Source organism: Juglans regia, chromosome 11 (assembly GCF_001411555.2).
Source record: "Juglans regia cultivar Chandler chromosome 11, Walnut 2.0, whole genome shotgun sequence".
NCBI classification, from domain to species: Eukaryota; Viridiplantae; Streptophyta; class Magnoliopsida; order Fagales; family Juglandaceae; genus Juglans; species Juglans regia.
This window is the reverse complement of record NC_049911.1, coordinates 24,326,825-24,340,399: the sequence shown is the minus strand read 5'-3', so window position 1 is coordinate 24,340,399 and position 13,575 is coordinate 24,326,825. Positions and strand designations below refer to the sequence as shown.

At 38.2% G+C, this 13,575-nt stretch overlaps 1 protein-coding gene across 1 annotated transcript; it reads left to right on the top strand.

Annotated features, from left to right (window-relative positions):
* The first annotated feature begins 1,247 nt into the window (after nt 1-1,247).
* Nucleotides 1,248-13,359, top strand: LOC109003856 (dol-P-Man:Man(5)GlcNAc(2)-PP-Dol alpha-1,3-mannosyltransferase-like). Its single transcript, XM_035682788.1, has 13 exons — nt 1,248-1,550; nt 1,640-1,674; nt 2,990-3,127; nt 3,501-3,569; nt 9,206-9,363; nt 9,438-9,504; nt 9,602-9,655; nt 9,919-10,007; nt 10,591-10,707; nt 10,973-11,070; nt 11,255-11,333; nt 12,830-12,886; nt 12,991-13,359. The coding sequence occupies exons 1-13, from the start codon at nt 1,400-1,402 to the stop codon at nt 13,163-13,165; spliced, it is 1,287 nt and encodes a 428-aa protein (XP_035538681.1). The 5' UTR covers nt 1,248-1,399; the 3' UTR covers nt 13,166-13,359.
* Nucleotides 13,360-13,575: the final 216 nt, after the last annotated feature.

Genomic DNA, 13,575 nt, shown 5'->3' with positions numbered 1-13,575 from the left:
TTTACTCGTGCTTGTATTTGATAGACTTCCTCCAAATCTTTAGAAGGTTTCGTTTGGATAGTGAGATGAGATGAGATGGTTTTAGATAAAAGTTAAAAGTTTAATAAAATATTATTATAATATCATTTTTTAATATATTTGAAAAAGTTGTAATGATGAAATGAGATGAGATGAAACTATTTTTGTATCAAAACGAGACCTAATAGGGTGTAGAAAAATTCTAATTTCAATAGAGTTAAAAAAATTTAAAATTTAAATTTTAAATTTTAAAATTTAAAATTTAAAATTCGAAATCAAAATTGAAATTGTTGTTAAAAAATTACGAAAACACTCCGATCGTGCAAGTATTAGTAAACTAATCAAGTTCTTAACTTCATCTACAATTTGTTGGATATTGTAGCTTGTGTAAATGAGCATTTTATTCTTATATTCTTTAATTACTATAATTTTATGATTTTATTTTCTTATTTATCTACCGCAATGTAGTTCTTATAATTAAGCTACATCTAATGAACAATGTATGATGCAATGCTGTCAAAAACATTGTAAAAATAAGTTCTCCCAGATGAAATTCTAGGGAATGTTTGAAAAATAAAATGTAAAACAATAAAAACTTATTAATTATGAAAATTTGTTTAATGAAATCTTGTTATTATAATGCAATCTTTGCAATTTACTATTTTAGAGAAATGCTCCTAAAAAATCCAAATGTACTTTGGGTTTACAGCACGAGGAGATTGATATTATTGTAATAACTTTTAAAATCAATCACATATTCTTCGGTGCTTGCAACACATAAAAATCATTCTTATTTTATCCACTTAAGTTAGATATAGCATATTGATATCTCGCAATTGTAATGTCCATAAATAAAAGCTATCGTTAAAACAAAAAGACTGTAAAAAAAAAAAAATGTTTAGATAATATAATAAATATGACGATTGAATTTAAAAATAAACTGTTATATATGTTAAATAAGAAAAAAATATTAACAGACATGATTTTAATAGTTTAACAAGTTTATATATAATTCAATATGTGATGAAAAAAATATATGAGAAATAGTATTTGTAACCGTTGAGTGCACAACGTGACACAATCATTTTTTAAAAAAATAAATAAATATGAGATCTACATAAAAAATTTTTTTAAAATAAATTATTCTTTTAAAAAAATATTACGCGACACTTATATATTTTATAACTAATATCTAATATTATTTATTCAATTTTATCTATCTCAATTTCAATCCAAATCGACTCGCTCTCAACTGACTGTCCATAATTCACTGGGAATGCTTCAATACCGTCGAAAGCCCAATAACGTCTAAAACGATCCGTACTACTTCCGCGACGCTGTCTACTCTCTGGGACTGGGAGCAACGACAGAGAAGATAACCATGGCGGCCCGATCGGCGCTGCATGCGAAACCCTCGCCGAGATCGATGGCTCCGACATCCAAACTGTTCAGAAACCCTAAAGTACCCTTCGCTTTCGCATTGATTTTGGCCGATTCCGTCCTCGTCTCTCTCATCATCACCTACGTTCCCTGTATATAATCCATTTCCTTCATGTATCTCTTTCTTTTGTTCTCCCTTCAAATGAACGCGTTTTTGTGACATTGTGATTGTTGGTTTCAGATACGAAGATTGACTGGGACGCTTACATGTCACAGGTATGCGAACAAATCAAAGTCTTTTTAGACTTTGTTTCGTTCCCGAGAAAACGAAACAGAAAATCCAATTCTAATTCTTTGAATGAAATAAATAATATTCCATATTAAATGCTCTATTTTTGTTTTCTTAGCTACCGATTGGGCTCTTTGGTATACTTGCTGTTGAGGTCAATTTCGGTATGCTCACTGTCCTGCTGAATACCTGTGAACAGATTGGCCCCTGAGTATTCAGGGGAAGCCTCCAATGCCAAAGTTAGTTCCTTTTCGTCCTCTTACAGGGAAGGTATATAGAAAAAGGAAAAGGAGATAGTTGGACAGATGATCATGCCTTTTGGCTTACCTCCCGCATGCTGTATATTGTTTGGGAAATGCTTTGTATCCCAAGGATCCCTACCGAAAATGGGTCCCGATGCTTTTTTTTTTACTTAATGATTAAGGAAGTGTTTTTGAACGATGTTGTGATTTAAATGTTTAAGGATATAAAAAAATGTATGAAAAAAAGGCATTTAGCCTTCTCGGGAGAATTTGTGGGCCAAACCGTCGGTGGGTGTAGCACAACTCATATTGTTTAGAGCGTAGTGGTTGCCTTTCCTTTCCCTAGGTAATCTGACGCTTGCCCATGCTTTGATGGAGACATCACCATGTTTATTGTGACGTCCTCTCTTGGACCCTATGGGGTTTGGGGCCTGACACAGGCATGTCCCTTGAGGGGCCACTTTATTGTGAAGATGGGAAAACAAGGGGATGGAGTGGGGTTTTTGGGTAGAGTTTTAGTTCTACAGGAAGCAAGTGGTTGGGGTCGGGCTTGGTATATTTTGGGTTGTTTTTCACGGGCTTTTTATTAGGGGTTTTCTAGTATGGGCAAAGTGTTCACTTGTATACATTTAGTGTACTTGGTTACTCATTTTGATATATATATATATATATATTTACTTATAAAAAAAAAAAAAACCGTAGCCCTCTCAGCATTGCGCCAGGGAGGGGTGGGTGATTCCAACTTGCCCTGTGCCAACTGAATCAGTAGCCGTTCCTGCGGGCACAAGTCTCCTTGTCCACCCGCGGGTTCGCTTGAGTGTGGTTCGTTGGGCCATTCTTGTACAGGGTTCTTGAGGCCTGCAATCGGTGTTGCCCATTTTCCCCCTAACACTTGCGTTTTGTGTTTGTTAGGTTATTAGTTTTGATTGAAGGCCTTGTATAACTTGGTTTAGTTGTTCTAAACTACCAAATGAGGTGTTGAGTAGTTTTGTTTTCTGGCTTGGTATGACTTTTATTTTGGTGAAATGCGTCAGTACTGTTTGATCTGTTTGTGAAACAGGTAAGTGGGTTTCTTGGAGGAGAAAGGGATTACAGCAAATTGAAAGGTGACACAGGGCCTCTGGTCTATCCAGCTGGGTTTCTCTATATTTATTCTGCAATTCAATCTGTTACAGGTGGGGAGGTCTCTCCAGCTCAGGTACTTCAATTTTATTTTGAAAAATAAAATTGAAGTTGTTCGTATTTGCTTGAATCAATGAAAATGACTGCCTAGTTGGTTCACTTGGCACCAAAAACTAGTGCTAAAGTGTTTTAAAGTAAAATGAGTGCTCATGCTCTTTGGATTTCTATGAGAACTTGAATTGAGGGGAGTGATTTTGGTTGCAGTTATGCCATTATAAGCTGATATCATAATCTCCTCTGTCCCTCGCCCCCACCCCAACCCCAAACCCTCTTTTTTCTTTGGATAATGAAGTGAAATCATTTCTATATTGAAGAGTTTAGATTGATATCCATGTATGTCCCACATTAAATGACTACCTCATTGTTAATATTCTTTTATGGTGGTGCAGATTTTGTTCGGCTTTTTGTACATTATAAATCTGGGAATTGTCTTAGTCATCTACACGGAGACTGACGTGGTATGAATATGCTCCACTTTGTTGAAGATAAAGTGCTAATTTTGACTTTAAGAGACATTTATGTCATTCTTAACTCGAAAAAGAGTAACATAGATTTGCATTACTTATGAAACTCAAAAAAGAGACATATATGTCACTGATGGTTGCTTGATACTGATTTTGATTTATTTATTTTATATGTATTTAACTTTGTTAATCTATGCAAAAGGTGTGTCCAAATACACGGGCTGTATACAAGAGATATTTGTTGGGTTTTGAATGCCTAGGGGTTGGCACAAGTGGTAATAGCCTTGGTCTTTGTAGTATGCTCCCTCCAGGTCTAATGTTTGAATCCTTGGGTGTAGACAATTTCTAGGGGCCATTAGACTAGTGAAATTTCCTCTTGAATTACTTGAGGTGCACTTGCAAGAAACTCCTTATTGAGAGTATGTGCACCCCACAGGAATAGTTAGGACTTTGTTCCTGGACACCTGGTGCCAATCCAAAAAGGATTTTGATATAAAAGATATTAGTTGATATATGGAGTGTAACTGTAGATTCAATAGTTGGATTGTGTGTATTTTCAAACCAATGCATGCATTTTCAGGGTGGTGTGAGTTGCCATCAACTACATGCTTCATTGTGATATGTCTGACAATTGATAGCAGCTGCCAATGTTACTGGTATACGATATTAAGTGCTAGTTGAGAATATTTGGTTCACAGTGAGCTGCGCTCTTAATGAAATTTGAATAACTTAAACAAGTGCTGGAGGAGCATAATCAGGCCTAGCTGTGAACATATGGGGCTTTCACTGCATCCGAAAAATTAGAAGGGGGAAGGGATGGGAGTTAAAGGATGTGAGGATGAGGGATCTAAATCGACTTGAGCACTGAAGGAAGAGGGGGAGAGGTGCAGCATAGAGAACTATGAGATAGACTGCGTTTAAAGCTTGGTCTGATTGATTATTTACAGCAGTTTTTTTATTAGGCAATTAAATGGTGCTTCTGAAACCTGGACGCTGGGAAGAAGGTGATAGTATCGTCTAGTCCTTAAAAAATTCTGGTTTTTTCACAGAATTTTGAAAAAAAAATCCTCCAGATGTCTAAAATGTTTGGTTTAATATATGGGACTCTCTATTATGCATAAATTCAGGCCACCTTCGACTGCCGGGCCCAGGATAGGTGGTCTGTTGTCACGACACTGCCTCTAATTAAGGTTACCTTTTTCCCTCTTAGGTTAATTTAGCATTAGGCTTGTATCAGGAAAGCTTTCTGGTCAATTGGAGTCTCTCATATATATCCTTTATTAAGTTTTTAGGATGACTTATAAAAAAGAAGTTTTTATGAAAGAAGTTTTTATGGATGACTGAGAAAATCAAGCCTACAAGATTCCTGTGTATTTTGATAGTTAAGATTCCTACGTTTGTTCAGGTGCTGTTGCTATCAACTTATTTTCGGAGTCTCTCACATTAGTATCTAGTTTCTTTTTTTTTTTGATCGGTAATCAAAGATAATATATTCATAAAAATAGGTATAGCCCAGGTACACAGGAAGTATACATGAAAACACACCTAGCTAGAAGAAACAATAGAAAGAAGGAGATCATGGACACTACGTCTGTTACAAACTATAGCCCCCGCCCATAGGAACAATGTCTTAAAAAAGAAAACTTTAAGCTCGTCCCTTGTTCTCTCTTGATCATCAAAACATCTAGCATTTCTCTCCCTCCAAATGCACCAACACATGCATATTGGTACCAATCTCCAAATTGCCGCTACCTGAAAATCTCCGTGTAGTCCTGTCCAGCTAGCGAGGAAATCCACCAATCTCCAAGGCATAACCCAAGACAGTCCGACTCTTAAGAAAACATCATCCCATACAGCCTTAGCCACCTCACAGTGTAAAAGCAAATGATCGACAGACTCCCCTTGCTTCTTACACATACAAGACCAATCTAGAATAATGACCCGTCGTTTTCTCAAATTATCAATGGTAAGAATCTTGTCCAAAGACGCTGTCCAGACAAAGAAGGCTGCTTTTGAAGGAGCTTTCGTCTTCCATATACTCTTCCACGGAAATATAGACAAACCGGGGTTCGTAAGCTTTTGATAAAAGGAACTGACCGAGAAGATACCTTTCTTAGAATGATTCCAATACAACTTATCACCGGAGCCTCCTGGAATACTTACAGAATATAAAGCCGCAAAAAACTCCGTAAAAGACTCCAATTCCCAGTCATGGGCTGCCCTAATGAAGTCAATATTCCATTGAGGGGTGCCATTTGCTGAAGAATGAAGAAAGGCAATCGATGCCTCCTTAGCTCTTGCAAGCGCAAAGATGGTAGGAAAAGTATCTCGTAGACAATGGTTACCACACCATATATCAAACCAAAAACGGATACGCGAACCATCGCCTACAACAAAATGTTCCTGTTCACGGAATGTCCCCCAAAGACTCCTAATGTTTTTCCATAAACCCACTCCATAAGTGCCTCGAACCTCATTCGAACACCATCCTCCCTAAGCTTCCCCAAACTGAGAAACTATGACCTCCCTCCAAAAAGCCTCCCTTTCATTTTGGTACCTCCACAACCACTTACCCAAGAGGGCTTGATTGAATTTCAGCAAGTGGCGAATCCCCAAACCTCCCCCAGAAATTGGGGTACAAACTGTAGACCAATTAACCAAGTGGAATTTGAACTCTTCCCCCAAACCGCTCCATAAAAAATCCCTTTGTAACTTCTCAATTCTATTAGCCACCTTTGTAGGAAGCGGGAACAGAGACAAGAAATAGGTGGGTAAGTTAGAAAGAGTGCTTTTAATCAAAGTCAACCTACCACCTTTCGACAAGTAAAGCCTCTTCCAAGCAGCCAATCTATGCTCCACCCTTTCGACTACATCATTCCAAATCCTTTCAGATTTAAAAGAGGCACCCAACGGTAAACCAAGATATTTCATAGGAAGTGAAGATATCTTACAACCCAAGGTAGAAGCAAAAATTTCCACATCGGGGACGGCCCCCACTGGCACTATTTCCGACTTAGCGAGGTTAATGCTCAATCCTGACACTACCGCAAAGCAAAGGAGTAACGCCCTCAAGTCTTGGACTTGACCGAGGTGTGCACCACAAAAAATAAGTGTGTCATCAGCAAATAACAAATGAGAAATGTTAAGAACACCATTCCCTACCGAAAAACCTTGGAGTAACCCACCATCCACCATCCCCTCAATCATCTTACTGAGAGCTTCCATGACAAATAAAAAAAGTAGAGGGGAGAGCGGATCTCCCTGTCTCAGGCCACGAGAGGAGTTGAAGAAACCCACCGGAGAGCCATTTACCAAGATGGAGAAGCGAGCTGAAGTGATACAAAATTCTATCCATTTCTGCCATTTCCCCCCAAAACCACATCTTTCAAGTAAATAAAGAATGAACTTCCAGTTGACATGATCATAAGCTTTCTCCATGTCTAGCTTGCAAAGTAGCCCAGGCTCTCTAGACTTAAGCCGACCATCCAATACTTCATTTGCAATAAGAACCGAGTCAAGGATTTGTCTACCTTTGATAAATGCATTTTGCGGCTTCGAGATTAATTTTTCCACCACCGAGCTTAGTCTATTTGCTAACACTTTGGAAAGAATCTTGTACATCCCGTTCACGAGACTAATATGCGATAGTCCCTCACATCCCTAGATCCCACCTTTTTAGGAATGAGGGCTAAAAAGGTGGCATTTAGGCTCTTTTCAAAACTAGCATTAGAATGAAATTCAAGAAAGACTTGCATAAGATCTTCCTTGACCACCTCCCAACAGGCTTGAAAAAAACCCAGGGTAAACCCATCCGGACCGGGAGCCTTATCACTTGACATACTTCTGATAACATTGCCCACTTCCTCTTCTGTAAAAGGCCTTTCTAACCACCCTGCACTGTGCTGATCTAAAATATTAAAAGTCAACCCATCCACTCTCGGTCTCCAATTATGCTCTTCTGATAATAATTGTTGGTAGTATTGTTGAATGTGGTTTTTGATAACCGTCTGATCCGAAGAAGTTGCCCCATCTACCATCAGTGTATCAATAGCATTATTCCTCCTGTGAGAGTTAGCCATCCTGTGGAAGAATTTCGTGCATTTGTCCCCCTCCTTGAGCCAGAGTACCCTTGATTTCTGTCTCCATGAAATCTCTTCCATCAAAGTAACCCTTTCAAGATCAGCAACTACCTGGTTCTTACGGATTTTGTCAGGATCAGAAAGGGATCTGGCCTCCTCCTCACCTTCCAAGTCCTGTAATTCCTCTAAAAGAGAGCGCTTTTGCTGAAGCACATTGCCAAAAACTTGTTCATTCCACTGCTTCTGGTCCTGTTTCAGCGCTTTCAACTTTTTAGCCATAATGAAACTTGGAGAGCCTTGGAAACTATAGGAAGTCCACCATTGTCTAACCCTGTCTACAAAAACCGTCAGTTTTAAGCCACATATGTTCAAATTTAAAATATCTTCTACCCCATTGATGCCTCCACAATCTAAAATAATAGGGAAGTGATCAGAACATAAACGGGGTAATCTTCTTTGAGCCACATCCGGAAAGTGTGACTCCCAATCGGGTATTAGCAAAAATCTATCGATCCTCGACCATGATGGGCAATCACGGTTGTTGGACCAGGTAAAAGTGCCTCCTGATAGTGGAATGTCCATGAGCTCCTGTTCTGAAATAAAATCAGAGAAATCTCTCATGGCTGAAGTGATACGAGAAGATCCCGACCTCTCACTTGGAAAACAAGAAGTATTAAAGTCACCCCCTATGCAACTCGGTAGCTCCCACCAACTAATGATTCCCGCCAGTTCTTCCCACAAGAATCTTCTCTCTGAATCAAGATTAGGGCTATAAACCCCAGCAAACGCCCACTTAAAGCCGTCTTCTAAGTTGACAAAAGAACAAGCCGTCTTCCAATGTTGATGGGTCCACATGGCTGTGTGTGGTGTATGCCATTATGCTCAGCTTGTATCAGTTTCTATTGGTCGGTTTGCATGTGAGTGTTTGATGCTAGCCAGGGTAGTGGTTAAGTTTGGTGCTTAGCTTGAGCCTATGCATGATCATGGGCTTGTTTTGCCTTGACATCAAAGGTTCTTTATCACTGAGTTGGGCAACCTCTGGTTTTCTTTTTTTGGCTACTTGATGTGGTTTTATTTCTGTCCCTTTGTCAATATGTAGTTGGAGCTCCTCTAGGTGGGGCCTATAATAAGATCAAATTGCATTGCATGCTTTATTCAGCAATTTAATCATATTCCGTATCTGAGGTGTTATAGCTATCTGGTTTTTAAACTGAAGACTGGATACTGCTCACTGCTCACTGCTCTTAGAGTAGATGTTCTGCAGCAACGATTGTTCCATGTGCATGCTTCGTTGGCTTAGTCTTTGGTGATAGGTGTACAACATCAACTTTTGAATGGAGTCAAGTGTCTGATATTTGAACCTTAAAACCGAATTCCCTTATTGCGAAACTGTAATTGAAAGCGGCTTCTGGAAATTAACCTGAAAGTAAATTTTTAAGAAGTATTCATGCTTTGAAACATTACAGATTTCATAACTCTCTCTCTCCCTCTCCCTCTCTCCTTGTCTGTTTTTTCTGAACTTTAATAAGCTTCACTTCTTTTGTGTTACAGGTTCCATGGTGGGCTCTTAGCTTACTTTGTCTGTCAAAAAGAATCCACTCTATTTTTGTGCTCCGCCTTTTTAATGACTGTTTTGCAATGATGCTACTTCATGCTTCATTGGCATCATTTCTTTACAAAAGGTGGCATCTAGGGTTGATCATTTTCAGGTAGCATCTTGGCTTGCTTACTGCACCTTTTTTTTAAAGGTAAAGGGTTGATCATTTCCTTTTTGTTTGTACAGTGGGGCTGTTTCAATAAAGATGAATGTGCTCCTATATGCTCCACCTTTGTTTCTTCTCATGGTTAAGGTAATTTCTGTTCGTAAATTTCTTAATGGTAGTCCAATATTATTTATTAAAATTTTTCAAGCAACCATTGTTTGTTCCTGGAACACTTCTTGTACAGGCTATGGATATTAGTGGGGTGATATCAGCTTTAGCTGGTGCAGCGCTGGTGCAGGTAATTACACTGTCAGCCTCATTCTAAGGGGTTGTCTGTGTAGGCTTGAAATTTTTCTTCAATCAATATATAGCCCTTATTATTTTTCTCATGTTATATGCAAGTATTTTAAAGCTGGATTCTGGAAGTTGGATGTATGCGTTATTCTTATATGTTTTTTGTCCAACGTGCTTAGGTGAGTTGGAGTTCAACTGCCGTTATATTGTAAGAGAGGGCATTATCTATGGTATTCATGTGTTTGCACCCGGTGAATGGTTGTACAGATCCTGTTGGGACTACCTTTCATTCTATCACATCCGATTGCTTACATATCCAGAGCTTTCAATCTCGGGCGTGTCTTCATCCACTTTTGGTACCTTGCTTCTGAATTTATGGTTTTGCAGATTCTTGAGAACCTTTCTCAATGTGTACTTATTTGCTCCATAAATAATCAAAAGAGTAGTTTAAATTATTCTGAAATGGTGTTCGACAGATACTTTCTGGATCCTTTTTTTTATGTGTGTTTGACAACACATGCCTCAGATAGTTATTAGAAATCATTCTAGGGCCCCATAGAGTTCAATTTAATTGAGGGTGATCCCAGATGCACCCTCCAGAATCATGAGTCAGTATGGTGATTACTCCATCAAAGAATCATGCTACAATCACACACCAAATTTTAGTTGCATTCAGAGCTTTAGTCCATTCTAGTTGTTCCTTTTGTCTGAATCATTTTGAAGTGAGATATAGCTCTATAATTTCCTAACCTTGTTATGCAGTATCTATCATAAAGACTTGAATGGCATTCTATTTCCAAATTTTGCTTTTGTAGATGTTATTTGAAATAACTTATAAAAAAAAATTAAAGATTTTATTTGAAATATTAAAGATAATTTTCTCCCATGATTGATTGAGGTGAGTTCTGTTGAAAAATAACCTTCACTCTCTTTTGTCAGGTCTGTGAACTTCAAGTTCATTCCTGAACCACTTTTTGTTTCGAAGGAATTTGCTGTCTCTTTGCTGATTGCTCACCTTGTATTACTTGCGGCTTTCACTCATTATAGATGGTGCAGGTAAGTACAACAGCTTAAGTTTTTCATCATAAGTTAGAAACTGGAAGTTGCAATGATAATGTGGACGTGGGATTAAGGAAAAGCTTTGCTTGTTTTGAAGTAGTAATCCAGGGTGATTTGCAAATATGAGGTTGTAAACACCATGTTGTGAAGCAATAATGCATTGTAGATGGCTTTTTCCCATAGAATATTGGTATTTTGGATGCAGCCAAATTGTTGTGTTTGTTCATGGAGTGGATAATGTTTAGTTAATGTTTGCCTGTAGGCATGAAGGGGGGCTTCTCAACTTTTTGCATTCTAGATTTCTATCTTTGAAGAGATCTGACTTTACCAATTCATCCTTCAAGATACTCAAAAAAGAACGTAAGTGGCTGGGTTTCCAGATGAAATCAGGAGGATGTCTGTTTCTGTCCCTTTGAATTATTTCTCTTTTTAGTCAGGTTAAGTGTGTTTTTGGTCTCCATCCCCCGAGTCTACCCCCTTGCTCTTTTCTTCTCTCTCTCCTTTTCCTAAATTTGGATGCTAAAATTTTCCCTTATTAAATCAGATATTGTGACAACAATGTTTGTTGGGAACTTCATCGGCATTTTTTGCGCTCGATCTTTGCACTATCAGTTCTATTCATGGTAAGTTTTGATGGATGAAATACTTTTCTATACAACACTGATTTGGTGGTTGAACAACACTGCTAGTTGCTTATGTATTTTCAAAAAATTATATCAAGTACCACATTGTAATGTTGGGGTGGAAATATATTTGAAGCTTCATGTGTATAGCCCTAGGGGTTGGCTCAAGTAGTAAGAGCCTTGGTCTTAGTGTAAGTCCAAGGTTCAAACCCTTGGGTGAAAAAAATTTCTAGGGGCCACGCCCCCATCGATGAAGAGCTGGTGATTTACCTGATCTGTGTGATGGTGACGTGTTACATTAATTTGGTTTAACCATATAAAAGACATGTTGCGGTTACACGGTCTCTAGTATTTCTCGTCATCAAAAAATGTCATGGACTTTTCTTATATCTTACTACTAATATTACCTGTGCTACCATTACTCTTAGGCAGTTGCTTCCAGTGGGCTGTGTACCATCTGTATAACTGAGGGTGATCCCCTTTTTTTATGGCTATAATATTTATTTGGCATTCATAATTATCAAGCAAAAGCTTTTCCCATTTCTCTACATCATTGTGAACATCTGGTTTTTCTACCTCCATTTCTCTACATCATTGTTGGCAGTTGTTAGTATAAAAGTACCTTTCAAGTTAGGGGCTGCCTTGAAGGGAGTTTATAATTGATGCTGTTATTTTGTAATATCAATGGTGCTGGTATGTATCAATTCAATGACTGCATCGTGCTGGTTTATAATCAATAGACTGCATCGTGTCACTGCCAGGACATGTGAGTCATTAATTGCCTCCAAAAGTCCAAAACCATTCAGCATGGGATGCAGAAGTATAGTCTAGAGTTAGTTAGGAAGTTGACTGATTTCATGGCAAACCGATTCTATCCATCGCCTATTTTCCAGAAACTTCTTCTGTGTATGAAGCTTATTTTCATTTTTATTCCTAAGTACCAAGCCAGAGGTGCTGTTTACATTATGGTTGAGCATCCTTTCTTGTGATGCGCCACTTTCTTAATTTGTAGTTGCTTCAGTTTGCATTGGTATACTATTACAACTGAGCATTCTGTTTTTCGGGAAGTGAAGGCCTAAAAGAGGAGATTACCTCCAATGGAAGATGTGTTGTCTTCCATCCGGATCAATTCCCTGAGACATTGGAAATCTAGATCAGCTCTGAAATACCAGTGGTATTTAACCTTTTGGTCTACAAATGGAAAAGTCAACCTTGATAATTTTAATTTCTTCCCCATGGGCTGCCTTTCTTGCCATCTGAGTTTATACTTCTCTGCCTTCTGTTTTCGTTACGTAGAGGTTTGTTTAAGCATTTCCTTCAATTCTTGGAGAAAGTGATCCATATACATTCACTCTGGTGTTGAAACTGCTTGGATAAACCCCAGTAAATATCATACATTGCTTACAATTATCGTTTAAAATGTGGTGTACATGATTTTCTATTTATAATTTGAAGTGAAAAGGTGGTGAACCCTCATTTTCATGTGTTTGCGGCAGGTATTTCTACAGTTTACCTTACCTATTGTGGTGTACACCATTCCCTACTTTACTGCGGTAGGCGCTTTCGATTTCCATTTGCTGTAATTGTAATAGTTTTTTGCATGATTATTCCTTTAATGATAATCAATCTGATCCTTTTTTTTTTTTTTGTGTGTCAGTCTAATTTTGTTTATGGGTGTGGAGATTTGCTGGAATGTCTATCCTTCAAATGCTTATTCATCTGCACTTCTTATGTGTCTCCACTTGGTTATACTATGGGGTCTATGGTCTGCCCCATCCGAATATCCTTATCTGGACAATAAAGCATACAAGGAGAAACGAAAGGAAAAGTAGGATTTTTTTCCGCCATAGCTGAAATTTTATCACAGCTGGCTGTAACTGGTTTATTGTTCCGAGAGTGATGAATTTCTTTTTTGGGCAATCAAGAGGGATGAATTTCAGTCGGCCTCCCAATTCTGTATGTGCTCTTTTTGTTTTTATTTTTACAAAATTTTGGGAGAAATACACAAATACTTCTCAAGCTACCATTCAATTTGTAGTCAGTCACCCCCCCCCCCCCCCCCCCCCCACCTAATCATTTTAGTGATTACCCATGTTCCCAATTTTTCACTTTAAAAGATAAAACCATCCTTAAAAGTTGTCTAAAAAGACAAAATATGGTATTAAATTGTAACAAGCCAAGTAACTTGGGCCCAATCCAAGCCATGGACTATCCTTCTATCATTTTACTACTTTTACCCTTG